Raw genomic sequence first — 16,620 nt, 5'->3', positions numbered from 1 at the left:
AGACTCCTAGAGCAGATGAACATTTATCAAACATATGATTCAAGGAGCATACAAGAATTTACCAGCATAAAGGAGAGAGGGGAAAGGTGTTCATTGGCTAAAGCACAGGAGTGAGTATTAATAGTTTTAGGTTTTTCCCCCCTGTCTTTGCCAAAGTTTTGAAGTAACACCCTGGTATAGTTGCTTAACTTTACTGTGCCTTCATTTTCCCCATTTGTAAAATGGGGATATTAATTAATAAAAAAGGTTTAATTAATATTTGTAAAGCTCTTGGAGATCCTTAAATGAGAACACAGGAACATAAGAGTGGCTATACTGGGTCAGACCAATGGTCCATCTAGCCCAGTGTCCTGTCTTCCAACAGTGGCCAATGCCAGATGCTTCAGAGGGAATGAACAGAACAGGCAATCATTGAGTGATCCATCCCCTGTTGTCCACTCCCAGCTCTTGGTAAAGCCAACAGAGGCGAGGGACACTGAGAGAATGGGGATGCCATTGATGGACCTATCCTCCATGAACTTATCTAGTCTTTTTGGAAACTAGTTATAGTTCTTTTAAAAAAACTTTTTGGAAACTAGTTATAGTTTTTTTAAAAAGGTGCTGTAGAACTGCAAAGAATTTTATTATTTTAAAATAAATGCACTGATGTTGCTTTCCCATATCATAATATTGATTGAAGCCAATGGGACTACTTGCATGACATAGTTAGCAGTTTCAGCCTGATGTTGGGCCATCACAGGAATCTTTCTCCCTGCTTTCCTCTGAAATCTCTGTACTTCAATACTACTGTACAGGTTGTTCTTTCATAAATGAAGAAGAGCATAATAATGCCACATCATAAAGCAACTCAAGGAGCAAGACTATAATAAATTATAAAATATTCAAAATAAAATAATGTAACTATTGAATACATAAATCACTCATATAATTTATTCTAACATTTATTTATACATATTCACTGAGAGGTAGTATGGCCTGGTGGATTAAGCAAACAATCGTAAATCAGGAGACCTGGGTTATGACTTGCCGTGTGGTTTTGGGCAAGCTACTTAATCTTTTTTTGTTTGTTTCTGATCTATAAAAAGGGGAGGATAATATTTCTCTCTCACCCTCTCGCTGGTGTATCGTATTAATTAGTTAATATTTGTAAAGTAGTTGATTATATAAAATACTATATAAACACTAACCATGGCTGGTATAAATGTTGTTATTTATAAAAGGTTATTCAATATTCATTCAACAATTTTATACTATTAACATATAAAATAAATTGGGTAAATGAATGTTAATATACATTGTGAATGTCGACATAGTATGTACAGGATGTTATAAGGTACTGTATTTATGAATATCTGGATGGACAACAGTGATTTAGTGGTATTATGGGATTATAAATCCTTAATTCTAAACATGCATAAATATCACTGTTTTAACTCCACAAGGAACAGTTTCCTGATTGGTTTTGATTCTCCTATGATCATTTACTGACTATAAAGAGCAGTGTTTCATCATAATACCACTTGTTCGGTGTTTGTACACAAGCATTGCCACTGTTTCATTCCTTAGTTGAATAATTATAAAACATAAACCTGTACTGCTTTTGGTAGACATTGTACCTTTTCAGCAGCTGCAGATTTTTCACTAGCTAAGCTTTTAGAGATTAATGTTAAAGACTGAATATTAAATATTGCAAGTCTATGACACTAATCTACTTGAACAATAAAACTGAGGCACAGTAAATGAGATCTCAGAAATACTGGATATGTTTCTTCATTAAAAAAAACTTTTTAATTAAACCATCCAATTTAATGTTTTTATATGGCACTTTAGTTTTGAAAGTAAAGTGATCTAGAGACAGCTGACAAAGAAATTATAACTGCAATTCCGTGGTGAAAATGTTAATGACAGCAAAATATTGTTTAATTAGATGATTGCAGCATCTGGATTAACACTCTTTAAGAGCGATGTTCCTGTGCTTGTCTGCTTCTTCACACTTTACAGACATTTTGTCATCTCTAGGTCATTAGGAAAGAATTTTTAATGATTTTTCTAGAAGCAAGCAGTTCGAGTTACATCTAATTAGATGACAATAATAAGCCCAGCACATGCAGTATCTAAATATATACATAATTAACCAGTGAGGGCTTGTACATCACAGGGTAAAAAAGTGGAAAATGCTAAACAGGAGAAAAAGAGGAAGGAGGTAGAAGTTGGTCTATGTTCATTACCTGAATGTACCATTTTCCCCCACCAACTTTCAAAAAAGAATAATCCCCAGCCCTTACAGGAAATCATTTAAAAGAAACTCTGTACATAATTACTCCGCATATTTGTTAGAAGCCATGGCATACAGGGATTTTTTTTTAAATGTAAGGTAATTTACATATCTCAAAAAAAGCAGAAATCAGTTAAAAGTCTGGGAATTAGATCTCAAATTTAACACGTTAAAATCTGGGCACCACAGAGAGACCTCAGCACAGATTTGTAGATATAACACTCGTTCTCCCCAATTATTGTATCTGACTGTTTTTTGATTATTTTAAAGGTTCCCCCCACCTATATTCTTTCCAAGTGAGAATAGTAAGAAAAGACCTTTTTTTTTTGTATCACCTAGAGTGTTCAGTTTACCCACATTCTGTTAATATATCACAAGGCCTTTTTTCTGTGAATTTGGAGAAAGAACACCAAGTCAATTAGTATAGTTACTACTCCTTCTACAGCTTCAAAACTAAGGAATCCTTGAGAAGGGGGTAGAGGGAGTTTGGCCAGGAAGGCTTATGTCTACAAGACTAGGACAAAAACCAGGGGCACAGAGAGTATAAAACTGAGATTGATTGATAAATAACAGAGTGCAGTGTTTACCTTTGGGGAAAAAAATCCAAACTCCCTCAAAAAAAAAAAACCAAAAACCAGAGCTGTAAGGATGATGAAATATGCTCAAGTCAGAAGAGAGGGCAGAGAAGAGGTGAAGACCTTAAAAATAGAATAAAAAGGCATGAAAATAGAAGGCTTGGAGGTTACAAAGACAGGTTGAAACAAGCTTTTGGAGATTTTAGAAAATGAAGAGGGCAATTTTGAATTGAATTTCCAGAGGGACAGAAAGCCAGAGAAAGTTATGGAAATCACATGTCCTTGAAAGCGAGTGTTCTGGACTACTTAGGCTTAGAGAACAGTGATTTAGGAAGAAAGCACTACAATAGTTGACACAGACTGTGATTAAGGTCTGGCTAAAGATTGTAAGAGAAGCAGAGTGAAAGATGAAAGTGGACAGTGTTTCAGAGGAGGTGATAGGCAGACTTACAGATAAGAAATAAAGTGGCACAATGAAGGCTTTTCAATGAGGAGTAATCAGTATATGAAGGATTGATTAGGAAATTATGCAATAGCTAGGAACTGAGAATGTGAAGACAGGCATATTGTTTCATCAGGGAAAGAGTTGAGGATCAAGTTGTAGATTTTGGTGTTTGGTTCAGTGATTCTGTTGCAGAGACAGCAACCAATTATCCAAAGCTAACAGTATTACCAGTGGGCAAAGGAGATCTTATGTGAAAGGACAGAGTCACAGATGTCAAGAGAAAGGAAATGGGTTTGAGTCAGAAATCCCACTGGTGAATGTATCCAGCAGTTCCCAAGGCTACTGTGTTTGAATGATTACAATGAAGGATAACATGAGAACATGTGGATGATTTCTTAAGGTTTCATAAAGTGCTAGATGCCAAAATTGGTATAATGGCAGGAAGGAGGATAAGCTACAAAAGAATGGACAAAAGAAGTAACAAAAATATTTGTGAGTTGAAATCTACTGTTTTTGAGAAGAGGAAATATAACCAAAAGAGCTGTGAACTATTTATCAGGATACAATTTGGCAAACATCCATGCTACTTAAGTGGCTAACGTGCGATTCAGATGAAATGAACAAGTCAGTTAGCAGATGCACAGTGACAGAAAAAAAAAAGAATTAATGGGGGGGTATATCTCTCCGTGGTTAAAGATGAGGATATTAAACAGGATGGTGCCATTTAAACAAACAGCTAATGGTCTAAAACTAGCCCATCACTGTCTGCATGAACATTCTTGGTAAAAAAGCTTATACCTTTAAAACAAATATTTCATATTTGTTCCCACTGTGAAGGACTATAAATCTAAAAGTAAAAGAGAGTGTTAGAAATCACACTTTCAGAGAGAAAGCAAATAAAATATGTAATGTCTCTATTGAGTAAGAACTCATTTTTACCACAAGATTTTATAATTATATTAAATGTTCCAAAGTTGCCTATGAAATTGCACACACCACATTTTGTTTTAATTGACTGACTCACATAGTTTATTGAAGGTGTTCTCCTGCCAGCAGTGAATATACCTTTTGCTTGAAACTTGTGCATTTGGACAGTTATCATCTCTACTGTTTTCAATATAGGGAAAATGTTTTGTAGGCAAGTGCATTCCCATATCCTTTTAAGTCTATAGTTTCTTTTTGAACTGAGCAGTTGATTAGGCTGTCAATGATAAATTTTATTCTCCCTTTCAAAACAAAACATTGAGAACATTCTATGAGCAGCAGAAGAGAAGGCAGAGAATATAACAGCTTTTGGAACTGAAATGTATTCTGTAAATTAACAGTTTTGCTGCTTACTAAATGAACTTTCAAAAGGTAAGAAAGCAAGATAAATATGATTTCACGATGATGAAGATGCATTTGTGGTTTTTCATATGCACTTTGCATGGAAGACCATGCCTATTTCATAATAATTTTGCACCATTTGACAGGTTAAGAAGATTTATCGTGTCGCAAGAGTTATAGGACTATTGGAAGAGGTGATAGGACTACAGTGTATGAGGGCTGGAATGAGCCATTTTCAACAAAAAAAACACTAGTGTTTGCTCCCAGCCCCGTAGGAGGGATTTGGCCTTTTCTTAGGTATCTTTGTAGGGGCGTTTTAGGAGATGGTATGGTGGTACCGCATTTTCAACACAGCACAAACTTTGAAAAGTGAAAAGTGATTAGAGAATTTGTAGATCATTAAGGAAGAATCTGGCAGTAGTTCCAAGCAATGCAGACTGGTTTCAGAGAAGGAGCAGCTTTAATTAATGTTCTGCATGATACAGGAAAGCTCTTCAAACATTAATTGCTTAACACCCTATTCACATCCTACTCTGGGTAGTGTGCACAGGAGCTAATGAACGGAACTCATTTAACATAACATGCATTATGGTCTTTGAATCCTTTACTAATCAGCACATTGGTTCCCCACATAGAAAAGACAAATTGTGTTAATGTGTGGCATCAAGACATCATCAGCAAGGGTGAGAGAGTTAAGAAATACATTAGTCAATCTAAGATTGACCAAAAGGATCAGGGAACATAGCTTATCATCTTCTGATGACCTAGATCTTTACACAGGTTAGGCAATATTACATGCGGATGAAACGTCCCTTATCTAAATTTTAGTTTGAATGTCTATTACAGAAAGGCTTCATTAAAGTTGGATATTAATCAGCAAAACGTGGGAAACATTTGGTTAGGCAAGGCGCACTGCATCCATTGCACAGTGAGATTGTGAAGCCATGTCTACACTGGCAATTGAACCACAAAACTTTTGTCTTTCAGAGGTGTTAACACTCCCCCCGCCAAAAGACAAAAGTTTTGCCATGACAAATGCCAGTGTGAACAGTGCATTGTTGACTGGGGCGCTTTCCTGCTGACAACGCAAACTCCGCTAGTTGGGGATGGACGTTTTTTGTCTGCAGAAGAGCAGACAAACAGCGCCTACACTGCACGACTTTTAGTGGCATGGCTGAAGCGACACAGCCATGTCGTTAAAAGCTGTGTAGTGTAGCCATAGCCTGAGGCAGACGGAATTTGCAAGCTTTCAGAAATTTGATGAGCTCACAGCTGGGTGAATACAGGTGAGTCAGTTCACAAAAACACACCATCAAGGTAGCGATCAATTCTGTGTTCAAAAAAAGGAAAGAAGAAGATAACAGAAGCACACAGACAAGCAGATGTAAGCTGTGTCAGGATGAGCTCCACCCTGTCATCTGGTGGTGAGGTGTGGCAAGTTGTGGAAAAGAACTTCAGGGGCCGATCTCATTTGCATAGGCACACCCACCACGCCTAGAATGAGACCATAGCTGCCCAAATGGTCACTTTGGCTGCTGTGGGATCCCCAGTGTCTCTGTTATTGGGGCAGGAAGAATAAATTGTTATTACCCTGATTATGGGAACTGTGCTTGGAACTGTACGTGGCCTTTTGTTATGATGGAGGGATTCACCATCAACTAAGTAGCACTCGCTAGGCAAGGGTCATGGGTTCCCAAACTGTGTGAATGGAGAGAGGCTGGGGACAAGTAGTAATACTTGGTGGCATAGGCCCCTTGGTGAGGGCCTTACATGCTAATTGCACTTCCTCCTCTCTCCACTGTGGAATATCAGAGCTAATTTTGATTTCATTAGAAGTCTAGATATAGGCTGCTGAGCTCACTTTGGGCTGACAGTGCACCAGCACTGGGGCTCCCCTACTACAAGCTGAATTCAGCTAAGAGCTGAAATCACTGAGTGTTGTGTTAAGTAGTGGGGGAGCCTGAAGATATATTGTGGAGCAGTTTGTGGGACGGCTGGTGAAGCAGTTCGACGCGGAGCAGTGTGTGGATGGCAGGAGCTGCTTGTGGGCCGTGGAGCTGAGCGAAGGAGTTCGTGGGGCGGCTGGTGGAGCGGAGCGCAGCTGAGCGAAGGAGTTCGTGGGGCGGCTGGCAGAGCGGAGAGCAGCTGAGCGAAGGAGTTCGTGGGGCGGCTGGCGGAGTGGAGTGCAGCTGAGCGAAGGAGTTTGTGGGGCGGCTGGCGGAGCGGAGCGCCACTATGGAGCTATGGGGCGGTCAGCTTCAGATCATGTAAGGTGCCTCTTACCCCCGTCCCATTTCCACCCAGGTTGGGAGGTAAAGCTCTGCAGATAAACTTTCGAACTCTGGGGCTGCCCTGACCAGGGACAGAGACTTTTGGGGCATTGGACTTTAGGGACTTTGGGTGATTTGGGGTTGCTGGACTCAAGAACCAAAGGGAAAAGGGCATGCCCCAATTTGCCTGGGGTGGGTTTTTTTTGCTCATGGGTTGTGTTATGAATCCTGTTGGTGGTGTTTCCCCAACATAATGCCACATTGTTTCTCTCTGTTATTAAAAGGCTTTTGCTACACTCAGACTATGTGCTTGCGAGAGGGGAAGTATTGCCTCTTGGAGGCGCCCAGCGGGGGTGGTATATATTTGTCCCAGGTCACTGGGTGGGGGCTCGAGCCGGTTTGCATTGTGTTATTGGAATGGAACCCCTAGATATTGAACCCGGCCCTTGTTGCTGCCAACTCTGACGGGCAGAAGGGTTACACAAAAATAAGTAAAAACAAACCAGTATTTCTTCAAATCTTGCATTCGGTAGCAGCTGGGTATCTAGAGTGTATATGTAGGGTCACACCGTTACAAGAGAGTTGAACGATGTGAAACCAATAGCAGAGAAACCTTCCTGAGGTCCCCACCCAAATGAGTAATAAAAAAAGCCTGTCTAGCAGAGATAGTCTTTAACTACAGGCTAAATAACAACTTTACTGGAAACTTTTGGGATACTTTAAAGAGGTCTTTGAAGTTTGGAGCTTGTCTATTGCGGGAGACAACTGTCAGCGTAAATATCATTGTAATTTCTATACCACTTCAGACATAAGAATGTCTTTCAAGTCTGGATGTGTTGGTGATATCTGTAGGCATAAATGAGTGGGCATTTCAAAACTGATTAATAATGTACAGTGATTTATCAAGAATATGCTTTAAAAAGGAGCTTTGGAGTGTGTCCACTATCATTCTTTGACAGGGTAACAAGCCTTGGGGATGGGGGGAAGCAGTAGACCTGGTACATCTTGACTTTAGGAAAGCTTTTGATTCTCGCATGACTTTCTCATAAACAAACCAAGGAAATGCAACCTAGATGGAGCTCCTATAAGATGGGTGCAAAAACTGGTTGGAAAACCATTCCCAGAGAGCAGTTATCAGTGGTTCACAGTCATGCTGGAAGGACATAATGAGTGGGGTCCTGCAGGGATCAGTTCTAAGTCCAGTTCTGTTCAATATTTTCATCAATGATTTAGATAATGGCACAGAGAGTATACATATAAAGTTTGTGGACAATACCAAGCTGGGAGGGCTTGCAAGTGCTTTGGAGGATAGGATTAAAATTCAAAATGATCTGGACAAACTGGAGAAATAGGCTGAAGAAAATAGGATGAAATTCAATAAAGACAAATGCAAAGTACTCCACTTAGGAAGGAACAATCAGTTGCACACATACAAAATGGGAAATGACTTCCTAGGAAGCAAGTATCAGAGTGGTAGCCATGTTAGTCTGTATCCACAAAACCAATGAGGAGTCCGGTGGCACCTTAAAGACTAACTGATTTATTTGGGCATAAGCTTTCGTGGGTAAAAAATCCACTTCTTCAGATGCATAGAGTGAAAATTACAGATACAAGCAGAAATATATATTGGCACATGGAGAGAAGGGAGTTACCTTACAAGTAGAGAACCAATGCTGAAGGCCAATTCAGTCAGGGTGGATGTGGTCTACTCCCAATAATTAATGAGGAGGTATCAATACTAAGAGAGGGAAAATTGCTTTTCTAGTGAGCCAGCCACTCCCAGTCCCTATTCAAACCCAAATTGATGGTGTTAAGTTTGCAAATGAATTGTAGCTCCGCAGTTTCTCTTTGAAGTCTGTTTCTGAAGTTTTTTTGTTGAAGAATGACTACTTTTAAATCTGTTATTGATAGTTCAGGGAGATTGGCTCACTACAAAAGCAATTTGAAATTTAAACAGTGTAACGCTGTTGCAAAAAAAGTGAACATCATTCTGGGATGTGTTAGCAGTAGTGTTTTAAGCAAGACACAAGAAGTACTTCTTCCGCTCTACTCTGTGATGATTAGGCGTCAACTGGAATATTGTGTCGGTTCTGGGTACCACATTTCACGAAGGATGTGGACAAATTGGAGAGAATCCAGAGAAGAGCAACAAAAATGATTAAAGGTCTAGAACATGACCTGTGAGTGAAGATTGAAAAAATTGGGTTTATTTAGGCCAGAAAAGAGAAGCCTGAGAGGGGCTATCATAACCTTTTTCAAGTACGTAAAGGTTGTTACAAGGAGGAGGGAGAAAAATTGTTCTTCTTAACCTCTGACGATAGGACAAGAAGCAATGGGCTTAAATTGCAGCAAGGGAGGTTTAGTTTGGATATTAGGAAAAACTTCCTAACTGTCTGGGTGGTAAAGCACTGGAATAAATTGCTTGGAAGGTTATAGAATCTCCATCATTGGAGATTTTTAAGAGCAGGTTAGACAAACACCTGTCAAGAATAGTCTAGATAATACTTAGTACTGTCATGAGTGCAGGAGACTGGACGAGTTGACCTCTCAAGGTCCCTCCTAGTCCTTTGATTCTATGATTCAAAGGGGCTAGAAACAGATGTTATTTACAAAAGCTGCTGACAGAATTATATTAAAAACATAATAAGGAAATTATGGAGGAAGGATGATTTTGTGGTTAATGCATTGAACTAGGACTCAGGATATCTGAGTTAGATTCTCAGTTCTACAACAGACCTCCTTGTGTGGCACAGAGCAAGTCACTTACACTCTGTGTCTCAGTTTTCCAGCTATATCATGATAACACTTCAATAGCTCACAGGGGCCCCTCAGTCTCTTCTGTTGGAGCTGGTGTACTTTGTATATATAATTTAATATTTATTGAATCATAGAGAGACTGAATGACTCTAGAGCCTGGTGGTTAGGGAACCCACTTGGGAAAGGGGACACGCAGGTTCCATTCCCTGCTCCAGTTAATATTTAATTATTATACAAAGAAAGTAGAACGATTTCAACAGAAAAGATTGAGATCTACTCCAGAATATCTTCCTATAGCCTAGTGGTTAGGGCATTCACTTAGAAGGTGGAAGATCTGGGTTCTAGTCTCTGACTCACATCTAGCAGAACTGGGATTTGATCCTGGGATTCCTGGATAAGTGCTCTAATCACTGAACTATTGGGCAAAAGGGGTTCACAGCAGAAGCGCCATATTTCCTTCTTTCTTCTCCAGTGGTTTTGTGAATCTATTCCCCTCGCCCCATCTCGTTCCCCCAAAAAAATTGTGGCGCCAAAATTATTTGGTGAATTATTTGGCATTTTTTGGCAAATAGATTATTGGTGTGAAAAAATTCACCCAGTTCTAGTCAGAGTAAATGAACAGGTGAGGTGTTAAACCTGGTTTTGGATACATGAATTCCTTCAGCTCTCTGGCCTGAGGAACATATTAGGGAGGACCATCTCAAGCATGAAAATGAAAACTAAGTCAAGCGGTGTGTCAACTGTAACACTGGAGTACAAAGTGATGTTGATATGCTTGGTGGAGTTAGTTTTATTCACAATTAGAGCTCATTGGTGTGGGATACATGAGAAAGTTTTCCTATGGTGAGATTCATGAGCAATTTATATGCTGTGCTGCTGGTGTTCGGTACATTTTTTGTATATCATACAGAAAGCTGCATCTTTTTACATTTCAAATCACTCCTGTTACCAATATATAGAAAACAGGAAGATGGAAGTGGGATTGCCACTATTACTGTTTAATTAGTGACAACTGCCAGAAAAACTCTTCTTTTACTAATAAAGAATGGATATCTATGGAAGTTATTTCTCATTTTAAATACCTAATCTGATATTATAATTCAGTACAAAGAACTAAAAGAGAAAAGACGCTGTAATCTAATCATACCACAATCCAGGTGACAACTGTACTAGGCAGAATACTGTTGTTATTCTGCTGTCTAGTTGCTGTTGCTGAGAATGACAAAGTAGCGAAATTACATTTTCCCATTATTATTTCCAGACACACTCTGGCAATGGTTTGTTGACTCTAATAAAGCTTCAGACAAAGCTGTCAGCAGAGGAAATGGCAGAAGCAGAGCAAGGAACTACCTTCACAACAATAAATGAATCGAAAGCCTCAGTGATAGGTTGTGCATTTTCTGATAAAATTTAATGTGAGTGTTTCAGAATCTATCATAAAACTGCAGCTGAATTCCAGAGGGATAAATATATTCTATCAAGTCACGGTACTCAAGATTTTGACAAACATAAACATATTATGAGGGATTAAAAAAGAGTTAGAACCTTACCGGCTATAGTATTGAGGAACATCAAGTATTCAAAGTTAGAAATCTCCCGTCGCTGCCAGCGCTGAGTCATGTTGGAGGACTTATAAAGCTGTCTGGGAGTGGCCAGAGATATTCTCCTGGGAATTAAATTTAAAGAATGTTTATTTTAAGAGACTTGTTAAATTTTAAAATACAGAGCAAACTTATTGGTATGATTTACTTGATGGTGTCTCAAAGCCTTTTTATTTTGTTTAATGAAGTCAACAAAACACTACCACTCTTATTTGAACAAAGAAATATTTCTTATACAGAAATCTCTCTATATTTTATTTTAGCAGTGCTATAGCACTGCTAAAAATGCTAAATCCTCTGTGCCTTGGTTTTCCAGTTTTAAAATAGGATAACACTATTTCCATACATCACAGGGTTATTTTGAGGATAAATACATTAAGGTGAATGAAAGATGGCTTTGAGTGCAATATATTCCAGAATCACAGATGGAGGATATTTACACACCAATAAAATTAGTGAATCCCTTCCCTGCAGCCTGCCTCCCCTGCTTTCAACTCCAACAAGCTCCAACACCAGAGACTTTACCTTATATTTACTGTAATGAGGGCAGGGTTTGTTGAGGAAAGAAAAGAGGGTGGTGTGGAAATAGGCAGGAATTATTCCCTTTAGCTGTTGGCGTTAACTGTATTCAAAATTAAGAGTGGCATTTGCTTGCAAATCCTGAGAACTGAACTTCAGGGCAGGCATTTATTAATTATTTATTAATAATCAATTAATAATAATAATAAACTTTTATGCTGTGGTAGCATCCACAGTCCAATGAAGGATCAGGGTCCTATTATACAACACATTGTACAAACAGAGTTAGACACAGTCACTGTCCCAAACAGAGTTACCAAAGTACACATTTTAGCTCCAATACACAGCCATAATAACCCCATATTTAAGACTTCCAGACTTTATTACTGAGATTCCTATCTAGTAATGAAGCTACACCTCATAAACCTCTGTTGGTATGTCTATAGTCGGAACGCTGGTGTGGTTCCCACCTCCAGAAGAAATATGCTCGCACTCATTGCCAAAAACTGTAGTGTAGCCATGGTAGCAAAGGCAGCTACCCAAGTACATACTCACGGTGTCTGGACAGGTTTGTACTCAGAGCCGCTACTCCCTCCTGCTGCTGCTTGTGCTACTACAGCTACACTATTTTGAATGCACTAGCTCAATGTGCGCTAATATGTATATGTCTCTTCAAGCTGCGAATCACACCCCCAGCACCTAGTGGAGACATACTCAAACATTATAAAACATAGCAGCCCATCATCTTAGCAACACATACAGGTTGCTAAGTCTATAATCTCGTCCCTCCATAGGAATAATGCTAGCTGTCTAAGAGATTGCGTTGAGCTCCATGAGCATGAACGCCCACAACAGCTACATTTCAATGGAAAAATATAACTGTTGACTAAAAAGGGGAGATTTGAGTCTGCAGGAAACAGAACTTTCACAGCAGCTTGACCAAGTCTCTGGAATTTATTCCTACAAAAGAGTGCCTGTGTACCTCACCACTTTCAAAACTAATTCAATACTCCTTTATTTGACTTAATTTGTCCTGAATAAGTTCTTTACATACACATATACACACTCTCTTTCACACAGAAACAAATACATCCAATAAACTAAGCAAGCTATGTCCCCTACAAGCTAGAAAGGAAGAATGAGATTGTTATTTCTATTCTTAAATACTTTGGAAATGCTCAGATATTACAGTTCTAAGGCCCATATTAATACCCACATATATAAAATATTGTGTACATATATGTATGAGTGAAAAATATAATTATGTATTTACAGATCTCTAAAATGAAGATATTGCTATTTGAAAAAGATACCTTTTAGAAATACAGTATGATCACATTTATGATAGACCGTATTCTGGTACTGACCTCAACCTTAGCTATATTGGCCCCTGGCTTTATGGGTGTTTGTATAAGTTTATACTTAGGGACTTTTATATTACAATTTGTGACATCTAGGCCCTTTTGGACACAGTTTGGTATATGGATTCTTGACTCAAACACTAATATCTCTGCTGTTGTAAAGAGTCCTGCTCAGAGATTTCTCAGTCCGTAGATGGCTGAAATAATAGTCCATAATGGCTCCAAAGGAACCAGTCAGATCTAAAGACGTTAATTTAGCTGACGTGTATTCAGGCTTATGTGTATGCTGCCCTTTTAAAGAAACAAAAGACAAAAAATTTAATGCTGCAAAGTCACCAGAACATCTATTATTTGAGTTTCTGTGGCTGAGGTTTCAGATCCACCTTTCTGCCAAATAGTGTTAAATCCCTGCTTTCTAGTTTCTACTGTATGCCTTATTCTTGTCCAATCCACAATTTTCCCAATCACATTTTATTAGTGAAAAATAACATAAAACATTATAGTAACTGCAACTTTTATTATAAGTAAAATAAACAATATGCAATTAAAATGGGAGGATCTGAAAAGTTTGACCAACTATGAATAAATATATATAAATTTTATTTAATTATTTGTGGCCTACATTTTCAACAGTGACTAGTGATCTGATGTTTCACAAATTCTGGATGCCCACCTTAAGACACTTTTAAGTGGCTGATTTTCAGAAGATGGTTGCTCAGCACTTTCTGAATATCCGGCCCCTTTAAAAGTGTCAAGTTGGGCAAAAACATTAGTCATTATTGAAAACGTGAGCCATGTATTTGCACACACAGATGTTTACATACCTGCATATAGAGTGGAACTCAATTTACAGATCAGAGAATGAACATTTGTATGCTTAATTTGAACACACAGTTACCTTGACTTGTGGATATAAATTACCAGTGATTTGCGAAAAATAGTGATGCTTACTACCTGCACACTTATTTGAAAACCTTAGCATCCATCTCTCTTCAACAGCTGCTGAACTGTTGCCAGTTTTTATATTCTTATTTCTCTACAAAATCTAGGGAATCCAATGGTACAATACATCTGACAAATATGCAGCATACAACGCTCAGATTAATTTACAAGAGATTTCCATTATGTTGTATGTCCCCGCCCCCAGCCTTCTGAAACAATGTGAAGAACTGACTAAGCATATTAGTAACTTATATAAATTATACATAGATTAACAATTAGTTTGTAAAGTGTAAGCTCTTCCCCTAAGACACTGTGTGTACGATCAGATACAAAAAATACATTCATTAATTAAAATAAATAAATAAAATACTACTACCACTAATAAATAAAGATCAGTACAATCTACTAATTTATTTTAACTTGACCCAAAGTCTCCAAGGGATTCTCACAAATCTACAAAATGTCCATGAGTGCTACATTTTGCATTTGAATATCTGATTTAACTTAAACACATAGGAAAGCAAATGTACCCAGAAAGCTCCCTACTGACTATATATCTAAGGAATTTCAAAGAGTGTAAGTTATTTCAGCAGCGGCTGAAATAAATTATGCACAATAAATTGGTTCCATACCTACTTGTTTCAGGTAGCACAGGAAGAACCTACTGCTGTATGTTTTGCTAAATCCTCCCATCTTTGATCAAACTACACCTCTTTTCGGAAATGCTACCACAAATGTGGAGATGTTCATATGGATCTGCTATCCTGGCTTTTTGGAAGATAGTAAATTCCCATCAGATCAATACCTTATTGTGCAGATTGCAGGCAGACCGCTGATATACAGTAAGATATTCCAACTTGTAGAGCGGTACAGTGTTCTAGATAGATTTACTAAATATCCTCATGACACTTTGTAGGAAAAAAGTTACTACATAAGTGTGGTAGAAGCTCTTTTATTACATTCATTTTCCATTTAATTATCCCCAAAGCTGTCTGATACAAAATCTCCATTAGTACCTCACTAAAAAGACAACACCTGGGAAGAAAAGGCTTGGAAATGTCACAGGCTCTTTCTGACTGAGGAATAGTCAATGTTCACTCTTAATCAAAGCTGTAAAAGGCTCTTTATGCTAAAATGACATCCAATTTGATTTTCTCCACCTCTCCTTTCACCAAGAGCAATGTCTACAACTAGCTTGACTGAGGTTTGGAAATCCGTAACTAAGTCACTGATACAGAACAAGGGGTAGTACTGAGCTGACAGTGAATTGAGTCACCATGCCAGCTGAAAGAGATGTTGTTCTTCATCAAGTGACTTCATCATTTGTATTTTCCCCCCTAATAACTTGAGGTATTGTTTTATATTATGGACTATGGCCCGCACAATTTCAACTTAAGGTGCAAGGACATCTTTAACAGTGAAGCACAATAAAGCATCTTTTACCAATTCACTTTGATTTTTGCACTCTTACAAATTAAAAATCACTAAATCAAGTATTTTAATTCTGAATTAAGGTATGCAGGGATTCATCCATTTTTTCCACAAACAACTTCAATCTGTCAAAAGAAAGGTCCTCAACTGTATTTTGGACTTCCCTTAGAAAACTAGAGAGCTGAAGCCAGGAGGCCCTCCTCATGACTATCACCGAGGTCATAGAATCAGCAGATATATCAGCGGCACCCAGAGAGAGGCCTGGAGAGATGTTCTTGTGAGCAGTTGACCCTCTACGACAGGGGTGGCCAACCTGAGCCTGAGAAGGAGCCAGAGTTTACCAATGAACATTGCCAAAGAGCCACAGTAGTATGTCAGCAGTCCCCCATCCACTACCCCTGTCCATCCCCCAGCGCCTCCTGCCCACCGGCAATCCCACCAATCAGCGCCTATGGGTTCTTCCCCATGCCTCCCGCCCACCGCGATCAGCTGTTTTTCAATGCGCAGGAGGCTCTGGTGGTGAGGGGGGAGGAGTGAGGGCATGGCAGGCTTGGGGGAAGGGGCAGAGTGGTGGCAGGACCTGGGCCTGAGCAGGGGGTTGAGCAGTGAGCACACTGGAAAGTTAGTATCTGTAGCTCCAGCCTCAGAGTCAGTGCCTATGCCAGGAGCCACATATTAACCTCTGAAGAGCCATATGCGGCTCCGGAGCCACAGGTTGGCCACCCCTGCTCTACGATGACCCCCTGGAACTGCTCCTGCTGGTCTGTTGGAAGATGCTCAATATATGCATTCGACTTTGAATAGTCTGTATGGCTGCATTTCACTACGAGGGCTTGATAATTGGCAATCTTTAATGGTCACATAGCCAGTGAAAATGACTTACACCCAAACAAATCAAGATGCTTTAAGTCTCTATTGTATGGAGTCGATTTAGCATCATGCTCTCTGCCATGTTCATTCTCAGCATCAACCACAAATTCAGAGTTCTTGGAGAGGCCATAATATTTTTTATCTGCCTTCTTACAGGTGGGTGGTACTGTACCCGGGCTATGTCAAATTATTTTTGCAGGGTCTATCAATTCCTCGTGAATAGGTAGTGCGATGCGGGCAGATGATGA

General features: G+C 39.0%; 1 protein-coding gene across 6 annotated transcripts in view; it reads right to left on the bottom strand.

The window, feature by feature from the left end:
• The window catches only part of NBEA (neurobeachin), an 848,387-nt gene that overhangs the window by 128,107 nt on the left and 703,660 nt on the right, over nt 1-16,620 (bottom strand). For all 6 annotated transcript variants that reach the window (XM_073341812.1, XM_073341823.1, XM_073341834.1 and 3 more), the window contains one exon: nt 11,199-11,314. In XM_073341812.1, coding sequence (XP_073197913.1) covers nt 11,199-11,314 — 116 coding nt within the window. The remainder of the gene's footprint in view (nt 1-11,198; nt 11,315-16,620) is intronic.

Source organism: Lepidochelys kempii, chromosome 1 (assembly GCF_965140265.1).
Source record: "Lepidochelys kempii isolate rLepKem1 chromosome 1, rLepKem1.hap2, whole genome shotgun sequence".
Classification (NCBI taxonomy): Eukaryota; Metazoa; Chordata; order Testudines; family Cheloniidae; genus Lepidochelys; species Lepidochelys kempii.
The sequence above is the reverse complement of the archived record's forward strand: the minus strand, read 5'-3'. Positions and strand labels throughout refer to the sequence as shown.